The sequence below is a fragment of the Xyrauchen texanus genome, chromosome 18 (assembly GCF_025860055.1).
Source record: "Xyrauchen texanus isolate HMW12.3.18 chromosome 18, RBS_HiC_50CHRs, whole genome shotgun sequence".
NCBI classification, from domain to species: Eukaryota; Metazoa; Chordata; class Actinopteri; order Cypriniformes; family Catostomidae; genus Xyrauchen; species Xyrauchen texanus.
In genome coordinates, this window is record NC_068293.1 from 18,024,888 (window position 1) to 18,038,029 (window position 13,142).

The 13,142-nt window shown below is 41.6% G+C and overlaps 1 protein-coding gene across 1 annotated transcript in view; it reads left to right on the plus strand.

The window, feature by feature from the left end:
• LOC127658855 (thrombospondin type-1 domain-containing protein 7B-like) overlaps positions 1 to 13,142 on the plus strand; it is a 367,438-nt gene that overhangs the window by 205,975 nt on the left and 148,321 nt on the right. The window contains exons 9-10 of the mRNA XM_052148387.1: positions 700 to 891; positions 3,070 to 3,298. Coding sequence (XP_052004347.1) covers positions 700 to 891; positions 3,070 to 3,298 — 421 coding nt within the window. The remainder of the gene's footprint in view (positions 1 to 699; positions 892 to 3,069; positions 3,299 to 13,142) is intronic.

Consider the following 13,142-nt stretch of genomic DNA (forward strand, 5'->3'; position numbering starts at 1 on the left):
ACCATAAACATCATCCATACAACACCAGCTGTTAAATAAATGTCTTCTAAAGCGACATGATCGCTTTTGGTGTAGAAAATATTAATATTTATGTTCTTTTTTAACTATAAACCTGCTGCCGTTCTGCAGCAGTATGCGCGTGTGACGTAATTGCATTGGCATTTGAAACATGCGAGAACTGAGGCACATGCATCATCTTGTTTACAAGTGAGAAGGAGGAATGCTGTACAGTAGCTTTGTTGGTTTTGGTTTAGATCGGTATTTGTCTGTTTCTTTACTCACAATGGTGCATTTATGTGCTCATCCTGGATGTCTCAACTGAGTGGAGAACATGAGATTACATCTGTATCCATGGCAACGAAATACGTCACATGAGAGACCACTTGGCCTCCACCCTCTCATGAAGCTTTGGATTATAGTTAAAACGTACTTAAATATTTATCTTTTTTGCTCCAAAAATAATTTACACAAAGTTTGTGTAAAGACCCAGCATATTCTCCCTCTAAGTGGAGTAAACTTAAAAATAATACATATATAATACAATTGGCTAATAATGGCGTAAGGGGATGTCCTGTACACCAGTGCCATCAACATCAAGTGAGGATTGATTATGATTAGGATGATGATTGTAATGATGGCGATGAAGATAAACCCATTTTGATAATGACATTAACACTTTTCTCATGTTCCTCTTAACAGGGCAGCTTGTTCCTGAGGAGCTCTGTGAAGAGGAAACACCTCCTAAAGAAGTTTTGTGTGAGATGGCATGTCCAGGTGACTGTGTGCTCAGTTTATGGTCTGATTGGTCTTCCTGCTCCCACAGCTGCTCTAATAAAATCTCAGAGGGCAGACAAAGTCGCACAAGGACCATATTAGGCCTACCAAGGGAAGGTCAGTCCATCGTTTCATCTTCCTCAAAAATTTTATTCCATTATGCTTGTTTATGACACATAAATGTGATTTAATGTCACATTATTCTCCCATAGATTGTCATAAGCAAAAATCTAAATGTTTTGACTTAAATTCAATTTCATCCAATTTGTTTTCATTTAAGAAAATTTTAAGGCATGTTTATATCAAGCCCATGGTGCACATATGCTTGTTACATGTTGTGGTGCCCCCAAGGATGCAGGTTTGAGTTTGGCTAGTGTCATTTACCTTTCTCACCCACCATGTTCCTGTCTCTCCACTTTGTTATCAAATAAAATATGTGAAAAAAAAAAATGCTGAAATGATGCAATGCTGTTATGTTGATTTAACAAGGGTAAAAGTTTGCTCTTAATCTCACTCTGTGATAACTCTCTCAATGAGACATGATTAATCAGTTTGTTTTGTTAATGGAGGAGCAATTTTGCCTTATGTAAATTTATTTCACAGGAACAGTGATACAAATGTGATCTCAGTGTCTCATTTTTCTGTCTGCCTACATACATCTGTGGGCTTGTCCAATCACACACAGTTCTTCTGAAATGACAGAAAGAACTGTATAATTAAGACTTAAATACACCTTAGCCTAGAGACTCTTCCCGCCCCCTCCATTGCTCCAGACACACTAAACTTGTAGCACCATTGTGCATGCTCTTAAAGACACTTCTCTCCAAGCATCTCTGGAAAATGGAAATAATGTCCCAAGCTTATAGACTCTACACACCATCCACCGTGTGCCATTAATCAGACCCTTATTAATATTCAGCCTGTCTACCTTAGACTCATAATGAGTCCCTGTGTTATGGAGAAAGGCTGAATGTCAATACAATGTCATTAGCTTCAAGGGCAGATGGTGTAGGAATTACTTTTAATTATAAAAAGTGCAGAAGTAAATTTGGAAAGCTAGCCTAACTTTTCACAGGTGTTCCTGTATCAGGCCTGGTATACTCGTTCAGTTTTAATAAGTACACTAATATAATCTAGGCAGATATGTATTGTCATTTTTGCACAAATAGCATCACAAAGGTGTAAGTTTCCAAAAAGTTCTCACAAATACTTTGCTCACCTGCTATGGTTTGAGCAAATAGATGGTCCCGTCCAGAATACCGTTGCCTCTGCACATGCAAATAGCTTAAATGAGAGAGTAAAGTAAACAGAAAACGTGACCCTATCAAAAAACCTTATCAGCTGTAAGCCCTATTTACACCATGTCCAAAATGTAGGTGTGAAAAACAATCAGTATTTTAAAGATATAAAAAACTAAACACTTTTTAAAACCAAACAATGCATCTCAAAGAGCTCCCTGACGCCAAGTCCAAAATATCATCCTGCAATCATCCTGTTATTTTTTTATTCTGATTTTTTCAACCTAAATCTAACGGCAGTGTCATATAAAGAAAATAGTAGATGAAAGATTTAATTGCTGAAGCATCCATGGTATTATGTGGCACTTCTATGAGACTTTTGGCTCCCGTGATATACAGGAATCTTACCCTGGTCATTTGCATTGTGCAATGCTCTACCTGATGAGATACATTGCAACATAATCATGCTCACAAAAGCTTGTAAATATAGTTGGTTATGTTTATATAGTTTCTATAGTGTTTATTTCACCAGGAAACTGCTGTAATATATTCAACGAGCCAAAAAATAGATAAAATAAATGTTGGTATTGGCCTTAGGCATTTGATCTTTTTTTAGAGAATGATGAAATTCCATCATTGGAGACAATGTGTATAAATTTAAGTACAAAACAATATTTGTGAAAATTTCTACTTTCTTGTTTTTAAAGGTGATTTGTGTAGGCTATTTTCAATGTTAAACTACTGTCATTTCTCTGTTCCCAGTTTAATGACTTTGGGGGGACTGCCTGTTTGTCCACCAATAGTGGACAGACAGAGTGTTTGGGAAAGTTGTTAAAAACAGCTATTTTAAACTTTTAATATGCATCAGACTTGGTGTGAACTGGCTTTAAATGCTGAAGGTTCCATTTCATTACAATTCATTCACCACATAATGTGGTGGATTTCTTTTTCATGCCTCTTGTGCTTACGTAGCTCGTTAAGGTTTTATAGAGCATTAAAACAAACTTAAGATAGGTTTTCAATCTGTAATGCATTTAATGGTCTTTCCCATTCGCAGCTAAGGCATGTCCAGCTGCTACTACTCTGGAGGAGAGGAGAACATGTAATGATCATCCATGCATCATATTCTACTGGGAAGCATCGCCATGGGGACCATGCATTGAAGACTTCTCCATGAATCTAAATGGCTCTGACTACTGGAACGGAACGGCCACCTGTGCTGTCGGGGTGCAGATTCGTAAAGTGGTCTGCATGAAAATGGGCGCCGGGCCAGTTATTCCCAAAAGGTGCCTTGTTTTTATTAGTGTAATTTATAATATGTGGTGGGCTAAACTTTATTTTAAACTATGGTGTTATGTAGCGGTTAGACTATTAACTCACATTGACTTTACACCATGCTTATAACATTAAGTTAAAATGTAAATTAGAAAGTTAGAAGTTAGAAATTGTGTCTCGAGTTTGTCATTACAAACTTTTCAGAAACAGACGATGACAGCCTAACCAATGCTTCGCCAAATACATCCAAATAGCTCATCACATACTGGATATGCTGACAGAACAAAATCTTTGATTCAAAATGTTTTTGTATGGTTTGAGTTTACAACATGAACTGAATATAGTGTTTCCTTGATGGGATCATTCATTGTATTACCTTTTTCAATAAGCACTGTCAGCATTTTCTCTCTCTCAGATATACATTTTCATTTGTAAGAGGCAGTAGAAAACATAATTTCACGAAGACATGCATATTTTTTTTCAATAACGAGCTTCCCACAGGTAAACATTTCCCTCTGCGAGCTTTTGTAAATATATATGCATTGTGTTTGATGAGAGTGCTAGATTAAAGTAGATATTATTAGATTGCTTTTGCCCTGGGATGTGTCTTTGAACATGCCTTGCTGTTCAGCAAAACTGGATATTAGAGTAATTACAAATATTCCTGCTACACAATCTCTATGCAATATTGAAAACCAATGCTTTGATGGTTTTCCATTTCTGTAATGCCAGCTGATTCCATTCTAACATCATACAGTAGTTCAAGCAGTAGAGGCTGAATTTCAAAGATATTGGTGGCACTTGCTGCAGCTTGCGGTACTTTTATACAGCATGAATATGGTTTAACGTAAAAACTGAAAGCTGCTCTCCAGAGTTGTTTGCATTTTTCAGACCTTTTCACAAGAGAAGAGTGCTTGATTTACTCCTGGTGAAACCGTATCTTTTACATTCAGTCTGTCAATATTCTCTGTCTTCTGCTGTGAATGACTTTGAATGCTAGCATGACTGGAACATTTCACTGTATTTCCTGCATGAGAGTTTTGCTAGTTCATGTAGCCGCAGGTCTCGCCTTGATCAATTTATCCTGTGGGAATGTCATAATGGTGCTTTGGGTATGATAAAATGTTCCATTGCATTGAGAGGATACTGTGTTGTGCATCAAGAAACAGGACTCATAAATAATGCAGCCATTTATCCATTTCTTTCTTCTACATTAAAGTGAGTTTATGGGCTGGTATATATCACTGTCCTGGTTAAAAGTGTCACATTTACTAGAGATAGACATGAAACTAGGGTACTTGGAAATAACAGCAATGATTTATCATGAAAGCACAATAATTATGTGACTTTATTTATTAATTTTTTTACATTTAACACCCATGGAAATCCAGTGACAACAGATGTCCCTAAAAGGGCCCAATTTTTAAGGTTCCTTGTGCCCTGACAGACAGAAATTTTCATCAGCACTGCACACAAGTGACTTTCAGTACAGGGCAACCACTGGAACACTTGGGAGAATTTAAAAGGTGTTCACACAGAATGTGTTCTGTCATTTTAAAAGAGTCCCTGTCCCAAATGGTGCCCTGGGCCTTTACAATCCTCCTCCAAATCTTTGGTGCTACATGAACCAGACTGATCTCACTGTGAAATTGGAAAAAGTAGGTTGATTTTGCTTTAGCTAAAATCTGTTTGTGCTTACCAAAATTCAAAATAGTTATGGAAAGAAAGATTCATTTCTGTGAACCGGTCCTTTCGGACAGTTTGTTTCAACGAACTGTAACAGAGTAAAAGTCTGTTAATTTAAAATAAATCAAGTTTCAGATTCCCAGCCACACCAATACAGCGAGAAAGACACAAGAAATATATAAAAATAGTATTTTATTATTTTAAGAGTTAAGTTGACAATAACTATATTAAAATAACATCTAAAAAACCCCAGGGAAACAATAAAACCATAGATTGTCCAATGTTCTGTCCCAGGGTGAAACAATACCCGAGTCCAGTCCAGCCTGGAGTCAGCTCCGTGTTTCCCCTATCGCCGGCGCACAATATCTTGCTTCAGCGGGACTTCAAACAGCCTATTCCAAATCCAGAAGTCCAGAGCCAGGAATTCCGTGGTGCCGCTCCGCTTCTGTCAGTGGAGAAATCGTAAAATCAATGGGCAGCCTGCTCGTAGCCGGCAACTTCAAAACAGTCTCACGTGACTAGAATGACGACTTTCCTTTCCTGTACTTATGCGGGCTCCTCAATAATACTGCTGTATCCGCTGCTCTGCCGCCGGCACCTTCACAGAAATGAACAACAACTAAACGACTCCTTTATCTCGAATGCAAAGAAAACGCACACACACGCATCAGTGTGGGAGAAAAAGAACCACTTCCCTTTAGTCGGAGCTTTGTGAGCGTTGATACTGTACAGTCCAAGGGTCGGCTCCATCAAGGCACGAAAGATGCAGACAGCAGCAACACCGAGGGGAAGATTCGCAAACAATTCCGCTACCACACACGGCACGTCCATCCGCCCAGAGCGTTCACCCCTAGGTAAGAGATCTAGCCTCCTTTTATTAGGAATGATCTAATCAGCTGGCAAATTAGATCGCTGATGGGAACGGGGATCTACAGGTGTGTCAATTAGTGTTTGTTGTTGCAGTTTGTGAAAGAGGGAAAACAGTACTATCAAATGTCCAGCAACATCACAGCAAACAATATAATCAATCCACAGCAAACCATAAGGAAAAACACAGCAAACAAATAAAGTTTTAGAAGAAACAAAATCACTATATCAATCAATAACAATTCCCAAATTTAAATAAGGTTAACCATCAATCACACTGCTCCACTAGTTTTATATTATGACACTCCTCCCCCCTTTAACAGTTGTCGTCCCGACAAAGTCTTAGTGTCCATACCTGTCTGGAGGCCTACCCCTATTTTGTCTCTGGGACCTACGCAGGGGTGATCTATCTCCTGGCTCAGGTCTCACAATAGGGGCTACTAGGTCATCATCCACTGAAACTGCAGGAGGGGCACATGCTAGAGGCACAAAGGTCAGAGGTAACAAAGGCCCAGGATACAAGGCATTCGAAAAATTGGGGTTCACCATTTCAGTCTCTGGGGCTTGTTGAGGCTCCTAAGGGGGGTTGAAAAGGCAAGGCCTGAGGTGATTACGATGAATTGTCCTGATGGGGCCTTCTTTTCCTTCAGGCTTTATCTGAAAAACTGGCAGGCCTGGACGTAGTTGATCAATAACCACGTAGAGTTGGGGCTGCCAGTGAGATGCCAACTTCCCTTGTTCTCTGCGGCGGAAGTTGCGCAAGAGCACTCGCTCTCCGGGCAACAAGGGGAGGTTCTTCGTTTTCCTAATCTTGTCCCACATTCTGCTCTCTCTCTAGTTTTTACTGCCACCTGTCTGTAGACTTTCTGTAGGGTCTGGTTGTGTTGGTAAACCCAACCCTCCAGGTCTAGTCTTTGGGTCAATGGTGGCACACCGACAGCAGTTTCCACTGGCAGGCGGGCATGTCGGCCAAACATGACAAAGTGTGGGGTCAGTCCAGTGGTCTCATGAGGGGTGTTGTTATACATCTGCAGGAGAGTCGGCAAGTGATCTGGCCATCGCACTTGGTCTTCTGGGCTCAGTGTTCCTAATAGAGACAGAACAGTCTTATTAAACCTTTCGCAGGCCCCATTTCCTTGGGGCCCGTAGGGTGTGGTTCGAACTTTGACACACCCATACAGACTGCACAACTGTGCCACCATGGTCGACTCAAAGGCCGCTCCTTGATCTGAAAGGATTCGTTCTGGACATCCCCATGGCTGGATAAGGTGGCGCCAAAGGGCACGTGTCGTAGTGGCCGCTGTCTGGTCTTTTGTAGGGACAGCCCATCCGTACTTTGACCAACAGATAAGGATAAGTGTCACCATGCCTACCAAGAGACAAATAGTCGATTGAAACAGTTTCCAAAGGGTATGATACAAGAATAGGCACCAAATGTGCCCTTACCTCTGGTCCTCTTTTCTGTTGAGTGCATATTGCACATTTGGATGCCCATTCCTGCAAGTCCACACCCATCCTGGGCCAGTAAAAGTTTTTTCTCAGCAAGCCCTCAATCTTGGCTATTCCCATATGGCCTGAGGCATTGTGATACTTCTCCCACAACTTATAAGTCTTATCTGTGGGAACCACAATTTGGTGGAGGCTCAACCCTGTATGCCGCTCTTGGGCCCTCCACTGTAACATGCCCTCCTGGATGTGCAGTCGACTCCATTCCCTTAAGAGGCGTTTTGTTGCCGGCATGCACACTTTCCTCTCCTCAGCTCCTGGAAAACAATTTCCAGCCACCCAACCCTTGATTTGGGCCACAGTCTGATCTTTCTCCTGCCAATCCTTCCAATGGTCTTCGGCTTCAGTGCTGACCTCTGACTCCACCACTACTGTCTCCACTTGGGCCTGTTGGTCAGATCCTGTTTCCTGTGGTAACCTGGACAAAACATCAGCATTATGATTGGAAGCACCAGGGCGATACTTAAGTTCAAAGTCAAAATTCACTAGCTGTGCTGCCCACCGCTGCTCCGTGGCCTCTAAGTGTGCCGTGTTCAGGTGGACAAGGGGGTTATTGTCTGTAGAATTTATAGGCCAAGAATTTATTGCCCCACAAATAGTCTTTAAACTTTTTGGTGACAGCCCATTTAAGGGCTAGAAACTCCAGTTTAAAGGAACTGTAATTTTGGTCGTTCCTCTCAGTGGGGTTGAGGCTCCTGCTGGCGTAAGCTATAACCCTCTCTCTGCCATCCTGTAGCTGTGCCAACACAGCCCCCAAACCTCCCAGACTGGCATCAGTGTAAAGATGGAAGGGTTTTGAGAAGTCTGCATATGCCAAGATTGGGGCACTCACCAGAGCAGTCTTCAGAGAATCGAATGCTATCTGGCAGTCTGGGGTCCAGTCGATGGCAGCATTTCCTCTCTGCATACAAGCAGAACCTACTAGAAGAGCATTCAGGGGTGCTGCTATTTTAGAAAAACCCTTCACAAATCTTCTGTAGTACCCCACAAACCCAAGGAATGCTCGTACCTGCTTAATGGTAGAGGGGATGGGCCAGTTCTCAACGACAACTGTCTTTCCCGAATCTGTGGATATTCCCTCACCAGAGATGACATGCCCAAGGTAGGTGACTTTCCTCTGGAACAGGCTGCATTTATGGGGCTGCAACTTTAAGACATGGGCTGCCAGCTTCTCAAAAACCTGCCCCAGGTGATTCATGTGGGTGTCAAAGTCTGGGGAATATACAACAACATCATCTAAGTAGATCAGGAGAGAGTCATGGACCTGCCCACCCAGGCACCGCTGCATCAAGCGTTGAAATGTTGCAGGTGCATTACAGAGGCCAAAGGGCATCCTCTGGAACTCGTACAAGCCCAAGGGTGTAGCGAATGCAGTCTTCTCTCGATCCTTCGGGTCCACATCTACTTGCCAATATCCACTGGCCAGGTCAAGGGTAGAATACCAAGCAGCTTGCTTGAGGCTGGTGAGGGACTCTTCTATCCTTGGCAAGGGATAGACATCCTTGTGGGTTAGGGCATTCAGCTTCCTGTAATCCACACAAAAGCGCCAGGATCCGTCCTTCTTCTTCACAAGGACAATTGGCGCTGCCCAAGGGCTGGAGCTTTCCTTTATAACATCATTATCCAGCATGTTTTTCAGAAGTTCCCTCAATTCAGGGTAAAGGCTTGGTGGAACTGGCCTGTAGCGCTCCCTACTGGGCGGTTCAGAACCCGTAGGTATGGAGTGGAGGACTGCACTGGTCTGGCCAAAGTCCTCATCACCTGCTGCAAAGATGTCTCTCCATCGCTGTAATAGTGAGTCCATCTTCTGTTGCTGGTCTGTTGTTAAGCCATCACCTTTCAGCAGGTTGACTGGATGCTGACCTTCTGTGCGGATGTGGTTGGTCTGCACATCCACTTCCACTACACCTGGATCTAAAGTCCTCAAAACAAGGTCCTTCTCCCCTCGAATCTGCCTTGGGTCAACCTGGAAAACATTAGCAAGGGGGCAGCGTTGAGGTATCAATATGGGGTAAGGATTGAGGTTACGTACCCTTATAGGGAGGCGTCCTTTCACCACGGTAGTAACAGTCCGGGCCACCTGCCACATGTCATCTCTTTCTGGGGCCTCCACCAAAGCACAACAATCTGACCTGGTTTTTGTGCCATAAAGGTGTGTCCACAGCACCACCTCACTATTAGGAGGCAAATAGACTGGGTCTTGGTGGGTTAACTTGGCCACTCCAATCTGTCCGTCAGAGGATTCGTCCTGTGAGACCTTTTGACAGACAGCAAAAGCACGCTCCCATTCCCCCTTTGCTTCACGTGACATAGTTGCACCAAAGACAGTTAGGCCAGGGTGGACTCCCTGAAATAGCTCTTTCCAACAACATGAAATGATGTTGGAATTATTAATCATTTAATCATTGCATTTATCACATATAATCATTGCATTTATCACAGGCTGACTAAGTGGAACATTTTCCAGCCTGGCCCCAGTAACTTGAGACACACTGCACTCTGGACCTTCAGGCTGTGCTTCATTTTCATCTGCCATTCTACACTGTGTGGTGTGGAGAGGGAATATCCTGTCGACTGCACCACTAATGTAACAGAGTAAAAGTCTGTTAATTTAAAATAAATCAAGTTTCAGATTCCCAGCCACACCAACACAGCGAGAAAGACACAAGAAATATATAAAAATAGTATTTTATTATTTTAAGAGTTAAGTTGACAATAACTATATTAAAATAACATCTCAAAAAACGTGGGGAAACAATAAAACCATAGATTGTCCAATGTTCTGTCCCAGGGTGAAACAATACCCTCCAGTCCAGAGTCCAGTCCAGCCTGGAGTCAGCTCCGTGTTTCCCCTATCGCCGGCGCACAATATCTTGCTTCAGCGGGACTTCAAACAGCCTATTCCAAATCCAGAAGTCCAGAGCCAGGAATTCTGTGGTGCCGCTCTGCTTCTGTCAGTGGAGAAATCGTAAAATCAATGGGCAGCCTGCTCGTAGCCGGCAACTTCAAAACAATGAAGACGACTTTCCTTTCCTGTACTTCATGCGGGCTCCTCAATAATACTGCTGTATCCGCTGCTCTGCCGCCGGCACCTTCACAGAAATGAACAACAACTAAAAGACTCCTTTAGCTCGAATGCAAAGAAAATGCACACACACGCATCAGTGTGGGAGAAAAAGAACCAATTCCCTTTAGTCGGAGCTTTGTGAGCGTTGATACTGTACAGTTCAAGAGTCTGCTCCACCAAGACATGAAAGATCCAGACAGCAGCAACACCGAGGGGAAAGAAGATTCGCAAACCAGTCCGCTACCACACACGGCACGTCCATCCGCCCAGAGCGTTCACCCCTCGGTAAGAGATCTAGCCTCCTTTTATTAGGAATTATCTAATCAGCTGGCAAATTAGATCGCTGATGGGAACGGGGATCTACAGGTGTGTCAATTAGTGTTTGTTGTTGCAGTTTGTGAAAGAGGGAAAACAGTACTATCAAATATCCAGCAACATCACACCAACAATATAATCAATCCACAGCACACCATAAGGAAAAACACAGCAAACAAATAAAGTTTTAGAAGAAACAAAATCAATATATCAATCAATAACAATTCCCAAATTTAAATAAGGTTAACTATCAATCACACTGCTCCACTAATTTTATATTATGACAGAACCAGTAAAAAAATATATATATATTCACCAGTTCTTTTACATCCTTGCATAGTGATGTCACTGTACATAATGCTAATACCCCAGCATAATAGAATACACGCTCAATCACATTCAGTCATGCCACATGTAAGCCCATATTGCTGATTATTATTTAATTGAATTAAGTTATAATAATAAGTGTGTTTATTGTAAGTGTTCTATACTTACAGTACATCCTACATAAACTTTTTGCACCTAAAGCACCCAATACTGACACTGATATACAAACATAGATGTTTTACATGTCTAAGGCATATAAAGTGATTAAACTAGACTTAATCAACTCACCCTTTTTTTCAGAAACCATGATCCAGCTCATAACAACTTCAAATATCTGCATGCACAATACTCATTAATAAGATATATTGACATCTCTCGATTGAAACATTTCACCCCCTCATTTAATCCTTGGTTCCTGCATGCTCATCAGCAGCTCGCTGATCAGCAGTTCTCAGTATTATGTTCGAAAGAGGCGATTCTCAGTTTAGTCAGTATTGACTCAAGAACTGCTGCGAGCAACTAAATGTACTGTTGACTCGATAACTGTAGACTGAATCATCTTCATATGTTGATAAAATGGTAATACAATCAAGTCATAAACATATATCCAGTATGATATATTTGTTATACTTTCTGCTGTTCAGAAAAACACCAGATACATACATTTTGCCCCTTAATCACACACATGCTCAATGTCAGCAACCCATCTGTTCTCAGTATGACACCTCTGAAAGAGGAGATTCTCAGCTCAGTGTACTATTGACCCGAGAACTGATACAAGCCACTCATTGTACTGTTTTCTTGAGAATGTTGCAATGTTTGTGAACTAATTGGAGCAGTTCATTGCAAAGAAGATTTAGGAAAAGAAGATATCACCTGTTCTAAGATCATATTACTTCCAGTTATCAGCTCATTTTGAGTCGGAGTATCAGGCACGTCTGAGAGACAGGTTAAGATAAAGTAACTTTCTTTTTCTTTTACTTTCTTTTGAACTATTATTTTATGAACTAGACATCACTAATGCTGTAAGTGTTTTTGGCTAGATGGGCAAGTGTGTGCTCCATTTTAGGGGTGAAATGTCCACGGGTGATGTGCCAAAAGTGAGTTGTTTTCAGCTGGACATGCTGTAATACAGTGAAGAGAAATGCATATTTTATGAACCAAACCCCCAAACTAAAACCCTAAACCTAAACATCAGTGGAGTAAAAATGTATTGTGAGAGGGAAAAATGCAACCTTCAGTTCACGCTCTTCACTAAATATGCAGTCACTGGGATCCAAACCTGGGTCACCACGCTGTTGACACAATGCACTTCCAGTTGCATCGCAAGGGAAGGTGAATATATTTGGCCCGATTCAAATGTCTGTTGAGAGATGGCACTTGTCAGTGGGTTGGCATAATGTGGTCAATCCTAACTCTTGGAAACAACATGACAATTTCCTGTGTGATCATGTTGCCTGAACTGCTGCCATCATGTTGTCCACCTTATGGTCTTGTGGACTTCACAGACACTTGCAAATGCCAGACATTGCCAAAGTGTTAAAACAGAATGCTAGGATCTTGAGACACATTTGTGAAAATTTTACTATTTTAAATTGACACTCTTTCTTAGAGCTACTGTGTGCAGATGTTTTGGTGGTACATCTTTTTCTCATGTCCCAGCCTTGTATGCAGATGCCAGTTGTTGGTTGATATTACCTAAAAGTGTAACTGAGTGGGTTTGTGGTGCTATCAAACAGTTTGTTTAAGCGACCCGTCCAGCTCGACACTGCAACAGTGAGCATGTCACAATCTTAAACAATTTATCCTTAACTAGCCAAGAACTTGTGTGGAACACTTGAAATGGGGTAAGTTCATAAACCCTTTAAGCATTAACCAATCAACATGATAAAACATATTTTTGTCCATTACCTACATTTTGTGTTACATATAACTTTTACCATACATTTTTTATGTCAAAAGCAGAATAACTCTGTAATTTCAAGTCACTCGAAAAATGCTCTTTCTTGCATTGTATGATTTCTTGAATAAGCTGACCTCTTTCATCTCTCAAGTCCTTGAGTAGACAAAATGGCCAAAATGCCCAT